Source organism: Anabrus simplex, chromosome 2, assembly GCF_040414725.1.
Source record: "Anabrus simplex isolate iqAnaSimp1 chromosome 2, ASM4041472v1, whole genome shotgun sequence".
NCBI classification, from domain to species: domain Eukaryota; kingdom Metazoa; phylum Arthropoda; class Insecta; order Orthoptera; family Tettigoniidae; genus Anabrus; species Anabrus simplex.
The window spans coordinates 193,065,547-193,078,648 of record NC_090266.1 but is presented as its reverse complement, the minus strand read 5'-3'; the positions used below and the strand labels follow the sequence as shown (position 1 = coordinate 193,078,648).

General features: G+C 36.5%; 1 protein-coding gene across 1 annotated transcript in view; it reads left to right on the top strand.

Moving 5' to 3' along the window:
- The window catches only part of LOC136863997 (sodium-dependent nutrient amino acid transporter 1), a 463,829-nt gene extending 451,625 nt beyond the window's left edge, over window positions 1-12,204 (top strand). Inside the window, exons 14-15 of the mRNA XM_067140491.2 lie at window positions 117-290; window positions 8,340-12,204. Of these exons, the coding sequence (XP_066996592.2) occupies window positions 117-290; window positions 8,340-8,666 (501 nt within the window). The 3' untranslated portion in view covers window positions 8,667-12,204. The remainder of the gene's footprint in view (window positions 1-116; window positions 291-8,339) is intronic.
- Window positions 12,205-13,102: the final 898 nt, after the last annotated feature.

Genomic DNA, 13,102 nt, shown 5'->3' with positions numbered 1-13,102 from the left:
ATAAATTGATTAGTAACACTGTTTATAAACAGTTATGGAGCGATTGAGTGAGTGTAATTATTTTTATTGTTTACACTTTCTTGGAAATCTGATTTTACCCTCATTCTGTTTGGTAGATGCTGGAAATATGGTCTGTAGTTGATCTTCCACTGAAGGGTGCAAGCCAGAATTATGATGATCATATATGGGTGTTTGCCCTAGGATGGGGCTTGTATGCCCTCATGTGGATTATATTCATCTGTACTGCCATACATCAAATACTCTCACAAGTAGATTACAATTTTGCTCAGGTAAGCTTAGCAGCAGTAATATTCTTACATTTACAGACTAATTCACTATGTGCATTTTTTTTCTCATGAATATTTGAGCATTATGTATTACTGCTGACATAACTAGAACTATTAGATTTCAGTTGAGGTGTAATAGTTTATTTTATTTTTGCATCATTGTTGACCATTACATAGTGATAATAATTTTATGGAATTGAGTGTTTTATCTTATTATTGATGCTCTCACGGCCCGTTCTTGTAAACATGATGTGGGCTTTTGTGCTTATGCCATGTCAAAAAAAAACAAGGTGAAACTCCTCGCATTTCGCAGAGAAATTTGCTCTGCATCTTCAGAAGAAAATCTCGACTGTTCACGAGGAGGACTTCTACAATAATGAGGGTTTGAATTTAAGAATGCTTTACCATTGCAGCTGTAGTGGTATGCTCATTCATCACCAGGTGGCTCACTGTATGCTGGCACAGCCCTCCAAGGAGGAGCTGATGACAGCATTAAGCTCCAATTAAGATGTTATATCACACCGTGTGTGCATGAGAAGTAACAGGGACACTGGCTATCTATTAAGTAATACGTGGTTGCCAGGCATTAAGGATTTATGGAGGTAGTTCTCTTCAGTATCCTTTCTATATTATTTTGTTTCAGCGTTTTCCAAACTTGTATGTTCATCATCACCAAATGGTTCATTCTAAGCTAAGTGTTTTGTTATTAAGTGTCATAACGTTCATAACATGTAAACACTGGTAATGCCACTCTCCCACACTGTCTCACATCATTATCATCTCCTGGTTTTCATCACATACTTTCTTTCCATTCTTCAGCTCTGTTCTATTCTATCCTCATGTCTTTTGTTGCATTTTATTTTATTTCCGTTTCTATTTATTTCTTCTACCATATTCGTCCCTGATTTGTCTGGCGTCCTCTCTGTTACTTCTCAAGCACACACGGTGTGATGAACATCTTAACTGGAGCTTAATGTTGTGGTCCGTTCCCACTCGGAGCGCTGTGCCAGCATACAGCGAGCCACCTGGTGACGAATGAGCGTACCACTACAGCTGCGGCTGTAAAGACTTCTTAAATCATTTAAGGAAAGGCTAGGAAAACAACAGATAGGGAATCTGCCACCTGGGACACTTCCCTAAATGCTGATCAGTATTGATTGATTGATTGATTGATTGATTGATACCCTCATTATTGTTGAAGTCTTCCTCGTGAACAGCCGAGATTATTTTCTGCAGACACGGAGCAAAGTTCTTTGCAAAACATGAAGAGTTTCACCTTGCTTTCTTGACACGGCATAAGCCCAAAAGCCCACATCTTGTCTACATGTTTTATCTAGTTTGGAGTGCTTTCAACTGCTTTCTGCATGGCTGTCCTCAGAAACTGTCTCTTTGGATAGAAACACTTTGGCTTTTGTGTCCATTACTAACAGTGTGATTAGAAGGGCCGTTTTTTGTGATAGGGTTGTGATTTGAATAGTGTCTCCTCTTTGCAAATCGTGCATAATTTTATTTTTGTCATATAAATTGCACCTTAGCTACCTACAGTACTTCATTTTGTTTTATATCTGAGCTGCTTATATGCACTAGCAGTTCTAGACACGGGTAATTATCTACTCGGTTCCTTACGTGGCCAATTTTTTTTTTTGATAGATCTGTCTGGCCAGTTACCCCACTTCGGTAATGAGCAGACCATGCAGCCAGTGTCTCAATGCAGAGTGCTGGGCATGATAAATAATCTTATCCCCTAAGATGAACAATGGCATTGGCCAGATGAGTTTCCTTAGGTGGGGTAATGATCTCCTCAGTGAAAGAAATTACACTGGAACCCCAGTTTAGGGGTGGCTGCACAAAGCGTCTGTACTCCATGTTAGGAGCGGCCTGATCACCTGCTAGCAGTAGCTTTAAAATGCCTTTGAGAGTAGCGACCCCACGATAATAATAGCCTAAAATGAAAATTGCACTTTTAAATGAGCCTTGGAAAAGGATAGGGTGTTTCCCAAAAGCAATGCTGGGGGAACTATGAGAAGTGGGCGATCAGTAGAGAATGTTATGAAGGTGGCAATAATTAACCTCATGTCACTGGAAAATCAGAAGAGGTGATTGATTTTATGGAGAAGGAGCATATAGTATTGCTATAATATTTTTCCCCTTCCTTTTTTTTAAATGGTGTTTTAACGTCACACTAACACATGAAATGTTTTTGGCGATACAAGGAAGGGAAAGGGATAAGATTCAGAAGGTAGCAGCTGTGGCCTTAATTATGGTACAGCCCCACAATCTCCTGAATGCAAGCTCAGAGCTACGCAACACTAACCGCATGTCCAACACTCACTTTTGATGGGATTGAGTGAGGTTAAGTGGAGAGAAAGATGAAATAAGTTGAAGGAGGAAAACACTCTACTGAAGGCAAAGAATGGAGTGGAGATAATAACAAACAAGATTTTAAATGAGTATGTAGATAAAGTAGACTATATAAGTGATAAAATAATCAAGGTACACTTACATCAAATACAGAGAATGAAGTAAAGAATTTTGTTCAAGTGTATGCACTCCAGACTGGATGCAAAGAAGTTGATATGGACAAATTCCTGGAGACACTGGACAGGGAAATAAAGGATGTAAAAGTGACTGTCGTGGGAGACAGTAATGCAATGGCTGGATGTGACTGAAAAGGAATGGAAGAAGTAACTGGACTTTTGGATATGGAGAGAAGAATGAAGAGGGAAAGAAGTTGGTATATTTTTGTGTAAGAAATGGGTTAACTCTGGGCAATACATGGTTCAGGAAAAATAGTAGAAATATTACAAGATATGGTTTGGGAATCAGAAGGACAAAGACAGGACTCGATGGAAAGAGCAAATCATTCACATTTGTTAGATGTAACAGCCTTGTCAGAGGTTGCCTTTAATGGAGACCATAGAGTAGTGGTAGCAATAGTAGGAAAAATAGTGCAAATGAAAGAAATATGAGAGAAGAAATTGAAATTAAAAGCTATAGAAATAAAAGAAAAATGCCAATATAAACTGAAACAACACTTGCCAAGAACTGAAGTGGAGAGTGTGGAAGAATTTTGTGAGCTGTGCAGTATGCTTGTGGCAGAATAGCTGAAAGATAGTCTCCATGATGGAGTGAGAGGCTAAAGGAAGCATTGAAAAATAAGAAAACATGGTAAGTTTGGAATGGGAATAAAACTGAATAAAGTAAAAGAAAAGAAGATGCAAGAAAGCAGGTGAAAGAGGAAAAAAAAGGGAGAGATAATAACACCATCAATCATCAATCACTACTGATCTGCATTTAGGGCAGTCACCCAGGTGGCAGATTCCTTATGTTGTTTTTGTAGCCTTCTCTTAAATGATTTCAAAGAAACTGGAAATTTATTGAACATCTCCCTTGGTAAGTTATTCCTGTCCCTAACTCCCCTTTCTATAAAAAAAATATTTGCCCCAATTTGTCCTCTCTAATTCCAACTTTATCTTCATATTGTGATCTTTCCTACTTTTAAAGACTCCACTCAAACTTACTCTTCTACTAATGTCATTCCACACCATCTCTCCACTGACAGCTCGGAACATACCACTTACTCAAGCAGCTCGTCTTCTTTTTCTCAAGTCTTCCCAGCCCAAACTTTGCGACATTTTTGTAACACTACTCTTTTGTCGGAAATCACCCAGAACAAATCAAGCTGCTTTACTTTGGAATTTTTCCAGAGTTTGAATCAAGTCATCCTGGTGATGGTCCCATACACTGGAACCATACTCTATTTGGGGTCTTACCAGAGACCTATATGCCCTCACCTTTACGTCCTTACTACAACCCCTAAACACCCTCGTTACCATGTGCAGAGATCTGTACCTAATATTTACAATCCCATTTATGTGATTGTCCCAATGAAGATTTGTCCTTATATTAACACCTAGGTACTTACAGTGATGCCCATAAGGAACTTTCACCCCATCAACGCAGTAATTAAAACCGAGGGGACTTTTCCTTTTTGTGAAACTCACAACCTGGCTTTTAACACAACCAGAGGAGACAAAGAAAAGATGGAAGGATTAATCTGATGAACTCCTGAATGCAGTAGTGTAGGCAGGATCGACCGCTGGGGAGGGTGTTACAGTTACAAAATGACGATAGAACACAAGGAAGGTGCTTGTGTGGTGTGCGCATACATGACTTGTGTCATTATAAGGTCACTAATACAAGTGAACATATGTTCATTAATACAGAACAAGAACAATCGGTCAAGGACAACAGTTTTACAGCGAGTGGCATGTTCAGTTTACAATCTAATATCGAACTTTCGAGGCTTCTTAGAAAATAGATTTCAACAGATCTGTTCATTCTACAATTATGTGTCTGAATGTTTATTTAGTTTATTGTTTATTGTTAGTTTCAGTTTATTTTTGTTTTTGTAAAATTTCCATGGGGAGAGGAGAGGGTTTTAACCCCTAGTAACCCCCCCGCTACACCCACGGCTGAATGTGAGAAGGGGTGTAGATGTGATGATAGAGGCAGTGTGTGAAGAGACAGAATGTGAGAGTGAAATCATAATGGAAGAAATGTGAACTGTTGTCAAACAAATGAAAGTGGGAAAAGCAGCAGCAATGCTTGAATTGTGTGTGGAAATAATAAAAGCAGCAGGACCTGTTTTTCTAAAATGGCTGTATCGACTATCTTGATCTATGTGGAAAGAAAATTCTGTGCCACATGACTGGAGTAAAGAAGGGTGACGAGAAGATTTGGGATAATTATTGAGGAATTGCAGTTGTATCTCAGGTAGCAAAAATATTTGAAAGGGAACTAGAAAAGAGAAGGAGAAGAAATTTGGAAGGACAATTGCAAGATGGCAAATATGGCTTTTGAAATGGAAGATGAACACTAGATAGCATTTTCAGTATGAGGTAGTTAATGGAAAAACACTGAGAATACAGAAGAGAGATTGTGATGACATTCCTTGATTTAGAAAAGGCTCGTGATAGTGTACCCAGAGCAGAGGTATAGAAAGTATTGCAACAGGAAGGATATGGAAAACAAATGATAGGTACTTGTAGAATATGTGCAAGAACCATACAAAATGTTGTGGCAGTGTCCAGACACCTGTGAAGAAAACAAGAGTGTTTTTGAAAAAAAAAAAAAAAAAAAAAAGAATTACAACAAGGAAGTATGCTGTCGCCACTGTTATTCATAATGGTTAGAGATGAAACTGTGAAGGAGACAAAGGTAAAATACAGTGACAGGGAGCTGAAGTTAATACTGTTTGTAGATTATATAGGAGGTCTGGGGAACAAACAGCAAAGAAGTACAAGACCAATTTGATGCACTGAATGAAAAAATTGAAAAGTATGGTGTGAATATCAGTACAGGGGAAAGCAAGACCATGGTGACATCAAGAGGGAAAATTGGTGGTAAAAACCTTGAAATTTTGGACAGTTTCAAAAACCTAGGGAGTGAATTAATGCAGAATACAATGCTGGAATAAAGAAGGACCAGGGAAATGTAAAGAGGTAATGTACAAAATGTATTATGCACTCATATTGACTCATGTGTCTGAGACCTGGACAGTCACAAGTAGGGAGAAGAGTAGAATTCTGGCCAGTGAAATGAAATACCTAAGAAGTATGTTGGGAAAAATGAGGAAAGACGGAGTGAGAAACGATGATGTTAGAAAGGAAGTCAGAAAAGAAAATCTAAATGAGAGAATTTATAGGAATAAACTAAGATGATCTGGACATATAAAGAGGTTGGAGAAGAAAATAATACCAAAACAGATGATGGAGATGAAGATTGAGGGAAAGAGAGCGAGAGAGAGAAACCTAGAACAAGGTGGATCGATTCATTAAAGAGGAGTGCAAGTAGAAGAAACCTCCTGGACTGGGGCAACATGATGGAAGAGGAATGGTGGAAGGAGATAGGAAGGTGGAGAAGTACTATAAATGCCCCGATTCAGCAGTATAAGGGGAAAGGAGGAGGAAGGCAGTGGTGGTGGTGGTGGTGGTGGTGGTGATGATGATGATGATGATGATGATGATGATGATGATGATGATGATAGGAAAGACAAGAAAGGACAGAGTATGACACGAGGACATCCAGGAAGGAAATTGGAGAGGAAAAACTTTGGATGAAATGGAGAGGAATAAACATGTTAAGAGGATGGAAGAGGGAAGGCTGCCAAAGTGGATGATGGAAATCCAGATAGGTGGGAAACTCAGACTAAGGTGGTTGAAAACAATCAAGAATAGTATAATTAGAATAAACCTGGATTGGAACACAGTTAAGGAGCAACAATGGTGGTCTGATAGAGGAAGGTGGAAAAGTGCCATAAACATCCCAATCCAATAGGAGATTTACTTCTTTGCTTAAGGTCCGAAGTCAACTTAAAGACATCATATTATGACAAGAAGATCACAACCATTACTTTGTTATTATATGTATTTTAATGTTATAATTATTCCTGCAACATTGTCTTTGTCTGGTATACGTATGTTTTAGTTATCACACGATCTGTTTAATTTTTATTTGGCTGAAGATGGCCGCTAAGTGGCTGAGACGAGTCCCATGACTGATGTAATATTATTTACTTGATATACTTGTCAGTTTATTTCTTTTACCCGTAGGAGCTAGACGAGGGAAATGGATGTGGTGGTGGTGGTGATGATGATGATGATGATGATGATGATGATGATGATGAAAAAGAATAACTACAGTCTGGTTATCTCTTTCACAAGAAAAAGAAAGACCTAAAACATCTCTCATATAAAAAACAATGTGGCTACACTATTATTTCTGGTAGATTGTATGAATAATGTGTACAGCTAGTAGCTAGAAACTGTTGTATCCAGTAACAGTGATAATAAAAGCTACCGTAATTGTTTGAGGGTTAGCAGCATAGAGAGCTTGCATTGTCAGTGACATGTGCTGCAGTGGAAGTGTTGACATTGCTGTAAACTTTCATGCTGGTTTTTGACATGTCAAAACAAAAGAAATATATTTATTGGATTATTCCCAACAATGATTCTTTTCCAGAAACATGAAATGTGCAAATGTGACTTGTAAGGAAGTTAAGTGCATTGTTTGATAGTACCAGTTTGTTATTTCCAAAATGTTGCTTTAATTGGGTGCACAATTTGTTATAATGGTTGTACTTTTTACATATACTCATGTGCTGCTCACCCAGTTTTACCTCTGCCATTGCCTATATGCATTAAAATAGAACAGGTCACATTTCTTGTGTGATTGAAAGTTACCTCAAAAGAAATTAGACCAATTCTTTCACTACATCACGTAATATACTGGTAGAATTTTATGCTACAGTCTTAACATTTACTGTAAAATTGACTTTGCTTTACAAAAAGAATATATTTCTCAACAAGAATATTTATTATCTAAGACTAAAATCACAATCATTCAGTGTGAGAAACATTGTATTGAACTTGAATTATCTTTGAGTTAAGGCTTCCATGGTCTATTGAATCACTATTACATTCTATGTCTGGATTGGACCACGATATTATTATGTACATTGTGTACAGTTTAGGTGACACTTCAAATACTTGCATTATTCCTGATCACTGACTGATATGCCCTACTTAATCTATGGTGTTCAGTCTCCCCAGGCAGCTAAAATTACTTGAGCCCAGTAGATATTATAATCTGTGGTCAGAGGATTCAGTGGAGAGACTGGAACAATAGAGAGAGGTACAGGGATTTCCCACAAAAAAACCAACTGATCGATTTTAGCTGCTTAGAGAGATTGATTGCCTCAGATCAAGTAGGGGTATCTAAGGCATCTTGATAAAGAATACTACAATGTATTGGAAACATTGGCAATTTGTACATAAATACATAGAACAATGACACAGTCCAACCTAAATAAAGAATGTTATTGTAAAATTTAAATTATTTTGCATTTGTAGTTTGTTTATTGGTGAAAGGCACAATAAGATAATTTATTCCACAATCAATCAATCAATGCAACCTATATTACTTTTTGTTGAAAAATGTATGTCTAAAAGGCTATCTCATTCTCTGAATATTACAATTTGTTTTTGACAGAAATGTATAAGTTCACTGAAGCCATCCCGCAATTGGGGTCCAGTGGACACTATTACACGTCACCGGTGGATTCGTTGGAAAGACTGGAACAATAAAGAGGGACACAAGGATTTCTCACTAAAACGGCAAGGTACCAAAGACTACACGGCTTCTATTCGCAAAGGAAATACCCCACTGACAACCTATAGAACTACAGTTCAAATTTCGAATGGAAGTTTCCAGAATAACCGCAATTCAGTCAAAGAACCATTCAAAATCAAGGTAAATGAAGCAGATCATGTTTGCTGGCGTGGAGGCACGAGAAAGGATGACAATCTGAATACCTGATCGGTTTGTTTATTAATTTATTTGTGTTGCATTAACAGTGTACAGACATGTGTTCGTTGTGATGGCTCGGATAGAGAATCTGCATTCTGTGGATGTACGTGTAGAGTACAATTAAATTCTTTTTTAAAAGATGTTTTACAAATAAAAATGTCTCATAGCTAGTCTTAAAAAACTGGAAACCACCTGCTTTAAATATTTGAATAAGACTGAATGTTATGTAGAATATTGTAATATATGGAAATTATACAAAGTGTTTTATATATGTAAATAATGTGTTAGATATTCGTAAGAAAGTATGTGCCTTCATTGTACTGTTTCATTACTGAAAAGTCCTTTAACTTTACTGTCATTGTTAAGAGTTCACCCTTTTTGTTACTGATATAGTTAAGTAAGGCTTGTGTGTTCATTATGTTCATCTCATTTCCCATTCAACCATAGCCTGCATAGTTCATTCTCTTTATAATTTTGAAAATGCTCATGTACACTGTTTTCTGTATCTGTGTTGTCAGGTTTGTGTTACTGTAATGGTAGTAGACATTTTATTGTCTACCAATTCTCTACAGATATCATATACTTTATATTTCTCCTTTAAATTAAACAAGTTTCAGGTATTTCTCACTTTCAAGTATATGCTGAATTTGGAATAGTTGATAGTTAAGCAAATTTTGGTAGTATAAAGGGGAAATCTCACCTTTCTTGTACAGGCTGATGAGAGTACAGAAATCACATATACCATGGTAAGAGACGGACTTAATGTAATTATGATTAATTCTATTTTAAGAAATTTTCCTCATACCAAGTACTTGTTACAGACATGTTACTTGCCTTGCAAGTAAGGCACGTTAGAAGATCCAATGTTCTGAACTGATGACTTAGATGGAATGAATGATTATGTTAACTAAATTGATTGTGGCACTAGTAGAAAGAATTTGTCAACATATACAAACTGTGAATGCTAAGTGAAAGGTGTTGTTAAATGTTATTGTATGAATTTTTCTAATAACTGCAGAAAAGTCACTATTGTCTAGTCACCTGCTGGTGAATATGAAGTACAGTAGAGTCTTCATTACCGGGCGAGTTGGCCGTGTGGTTAGGGTTGCGCAGCTGTGAGCTTGCATCCACGAGATGGTGGGTTCGAACTCCACTGTCGGCAGCCCTGAAGATGGTTTTCTATGGTTTCCCATTTTCATGCCAAGCAAATGCTGGGGCTGTACTGTAATTAGGGCCACGGCCACTTCCTTCCCACTCCTAGCTCTTTCCTATCCCATCGTCGCCATAAGACCTATCTGTCAGTAAAGCATTTAAGCCCGTAGCATTTAAAAAAGGAAGTTTTTTTTAAGACGGAAGCCATACTTTCCAGTGTCGACTTAGTGAAATGAGACATAGAAACTTTCCACTCAGTCAAACATACAAAATTTCAATATAATTGTAACACTATAAACATACCTCTAAAAAAATACACACTATTTTACAAAGAATGACATGTTTTGTTCTACAAGAACATCTTCAGATTCTATTAAATCATTTTAATCATGCGTAAATATGTACAGTATTGTTTAAGTTTCATTAACTTTCCAATGATAGAGAATTAGGTGATGATATGAACAAGTATTAACAAATAATGATGATTTTATAAGAAATCAACCATCACCGTATTAATATAACGAAAAGAATGTTGTACTTATCTGTATTGCCGAAACTTAGTTCATTGTCTCCAAACACTAAAATCATCATTATTTGTTAATATTTGCTCATATTATCACCTAATTCTCTATCATTGACAAGTTTACGCAATGTAAACAATACTTTTACATATTTATGCATGATTTAAGTGATTTGATAGAATCTGAGGATGTTCTTGTAGAACAAAACATGTCATTATTTGTATAATATTGTATATTTTTTAGAGGTATGTTTATAGTGTTATAATTGAAGACCTTGGTGCAAGAAGGTGTTAATTCATTTCCAGTGTTAACACCTTCTTCCGAAATCAAAATTTCTTCCATGTAACAAAATAGCACTTTTCAGATACAACACCTTCTTCAAGGCAAATATCTCGGCCTCTGCTGACATCTGGAGGATTTTTGTAACATTATAAGAAAGAGACTGAGTTGACATCTTCTTGCATAAATAAAATTCAAATCTAAAAAATAAAAAAAATGAGTTAACAGCTTCTTGCATTTAAAAAACAAGAAGCATGTAATACTGTTCAGTAATTGAAAGCTCATAATTTCATTAAATAACATCTTTAACAGCCTTCTGTTTGATTAGGCTGCCTTGCTTTTGCGCTACCATTTTGTGCAGATGTCGCAGCACATTAGGTTGGCCAGTGATATTTCATCGTACTGTTCCGCTTTTTCTGATCACATTTGAATCATCACAATTTATAAATCGCATATTTTAAATCCTGTATTGGCTTTAAATCAACTAAGGTCAAAGGATTTTGCCCACCTTGCAATCCCTTCCAATACTATTGGGAAAATTCCTTTGACCTTAGTTTGAATCATCAATATGAGTGATATTTCTTTCTACATTGGTTATGTTGCCATTGTCTTCACCATTTTTATCTTGGGATACCAAACTTTTAACATTTAATTCATACTCTTCATCATATCACTTTCTTTTTCTACTCATTTGATTGACTGCTGACATAGTACTACATACCAACAAATAAAGCTGCAGTTGAATTGTAGTAATTGATAAATAACTTGAACCACAAACTAATGTAGATGTTGTGTTGTGCATTCAGTCCGATACCAATTAGAAGGGAGCATTTAGACTCAAGCCGTGAAACAATTGAATTGTTTGGTGCTGATGGAAAATCGATCATCATATATTTTATTGGGCTCGGATAACACAGAACCTCGGTTAGTTGAGACATGGATAATCAAGACTCTACTGTACGGGTAACTTCAGTTTTAATCAAAAATTCAAGTTGATTACTTTTTATAGATTTCTTACATAGATGATACTGTGTCTGATGATCTGATAGGTGTAAAAGTTGCTCGATTTTAACTGAATTTGAAATTATAAGTGCTGAGGTCGGCTTGGTTTTAATTTGCATAAACATAAGTCTGTAATTTGTACAAAATTAAGCAATACCTTTCTCATGCATTGGATATTTCCATTTCGATAGAAACTACATTCCAACAGAAGGAGAGTGTCAAAAGTTGTTTATATGACTATTAAATAAAATGTGAGAAAAATTGAAATTCTTTTAAAGTATTGTTTAGAATTTTCTAATACTTGGTAAACCTCTGTGGACTTTGTTGTGACTTAATGCCACAGATGGAGTAACTTAATTAACAAACTTCTTGTCAGTTCAGGTAATTCTGTCTGGGATTGGTAGAATCAGTGAGGTATTCTCAAGTGCAGCACAGTTTTAACTGTATTTTAGATACAATTGTTCTTTTTTAACTATATTATTTCTTTCACAGAAATTTGTATTGGCACTGAGATTTTATCTATAGTTCTTACTAAATATTAAATGTGGAGATGAAGTTTATTTGTGATGCAATAAATTGTGTGAATGCAGGAATGTGTTGTTTATTTTTCTGAAGATTTCCTCTGTAATTAAGTAAAATATTCCTGGTAAAGTATAAAAGCACATAATACCTTTCATTAGATAATTATACCTAAAATGCAATCAGAATAAGGAATCTTCTTCACTTGAAAGCTTGCTTTCTTATCTCGGTAAGGCAGTTGTTCACACAGGTCAAGACTACAAATTAAGTGGTAGACAATATTATTTTTATTTTGTATTAAACCCCAGATTTTTTTGTTAAGCGACTGCTGCTCAGCCTGAAGGCCTGCAGATTATGAGGTGTTGTGTGGTCAGCATGACGAATCCTCTCAGCCGTTATTCTTGGCTTTCTAGACTGGGGCCGCTATCTCACCGTCAGATAGTTCCTCAACTGTAAGTACATAGGCTGAGTGGACCTCGAACCAGCCCTCGGTTCCAGGTAAAAATCTCTGACCTGCCAGAATCAAACCCGGAGCTTCCGGATAAGAGGAAGGTACGCTACCCCTACACCACGGGGCCAGCTACAAAACACTATAACATACATGTAAAGAGCAAAATACATTAATAAACAAAGAATGACATGTTTTATTAAAAAAAAAACATCCTCGGTTTCTATCAAAATACTTTTAACCATGCACATACATGTATAATATTGTTTGCATTACATAAACTTGTGAACGATTGTGAATTGGTGATTTAATGAACAATCAAGACAAATCTGTGAATGCAGAAGTCCTCCATTGTTACCTTAGTAAATCTGAGAAAGTTTTCTATACTTCGCTTAAGCTGCTAACCATCAGTTACCGCCAGCGACTATGTTTAGACTTAAGTCAGTTCTTGTGCTCGGGTTGAGTTTTGCTATCTAGGGCGGCGAGGGGAAGGTGGTAGGCAACAAACGTGTTCAGGAGAGAGG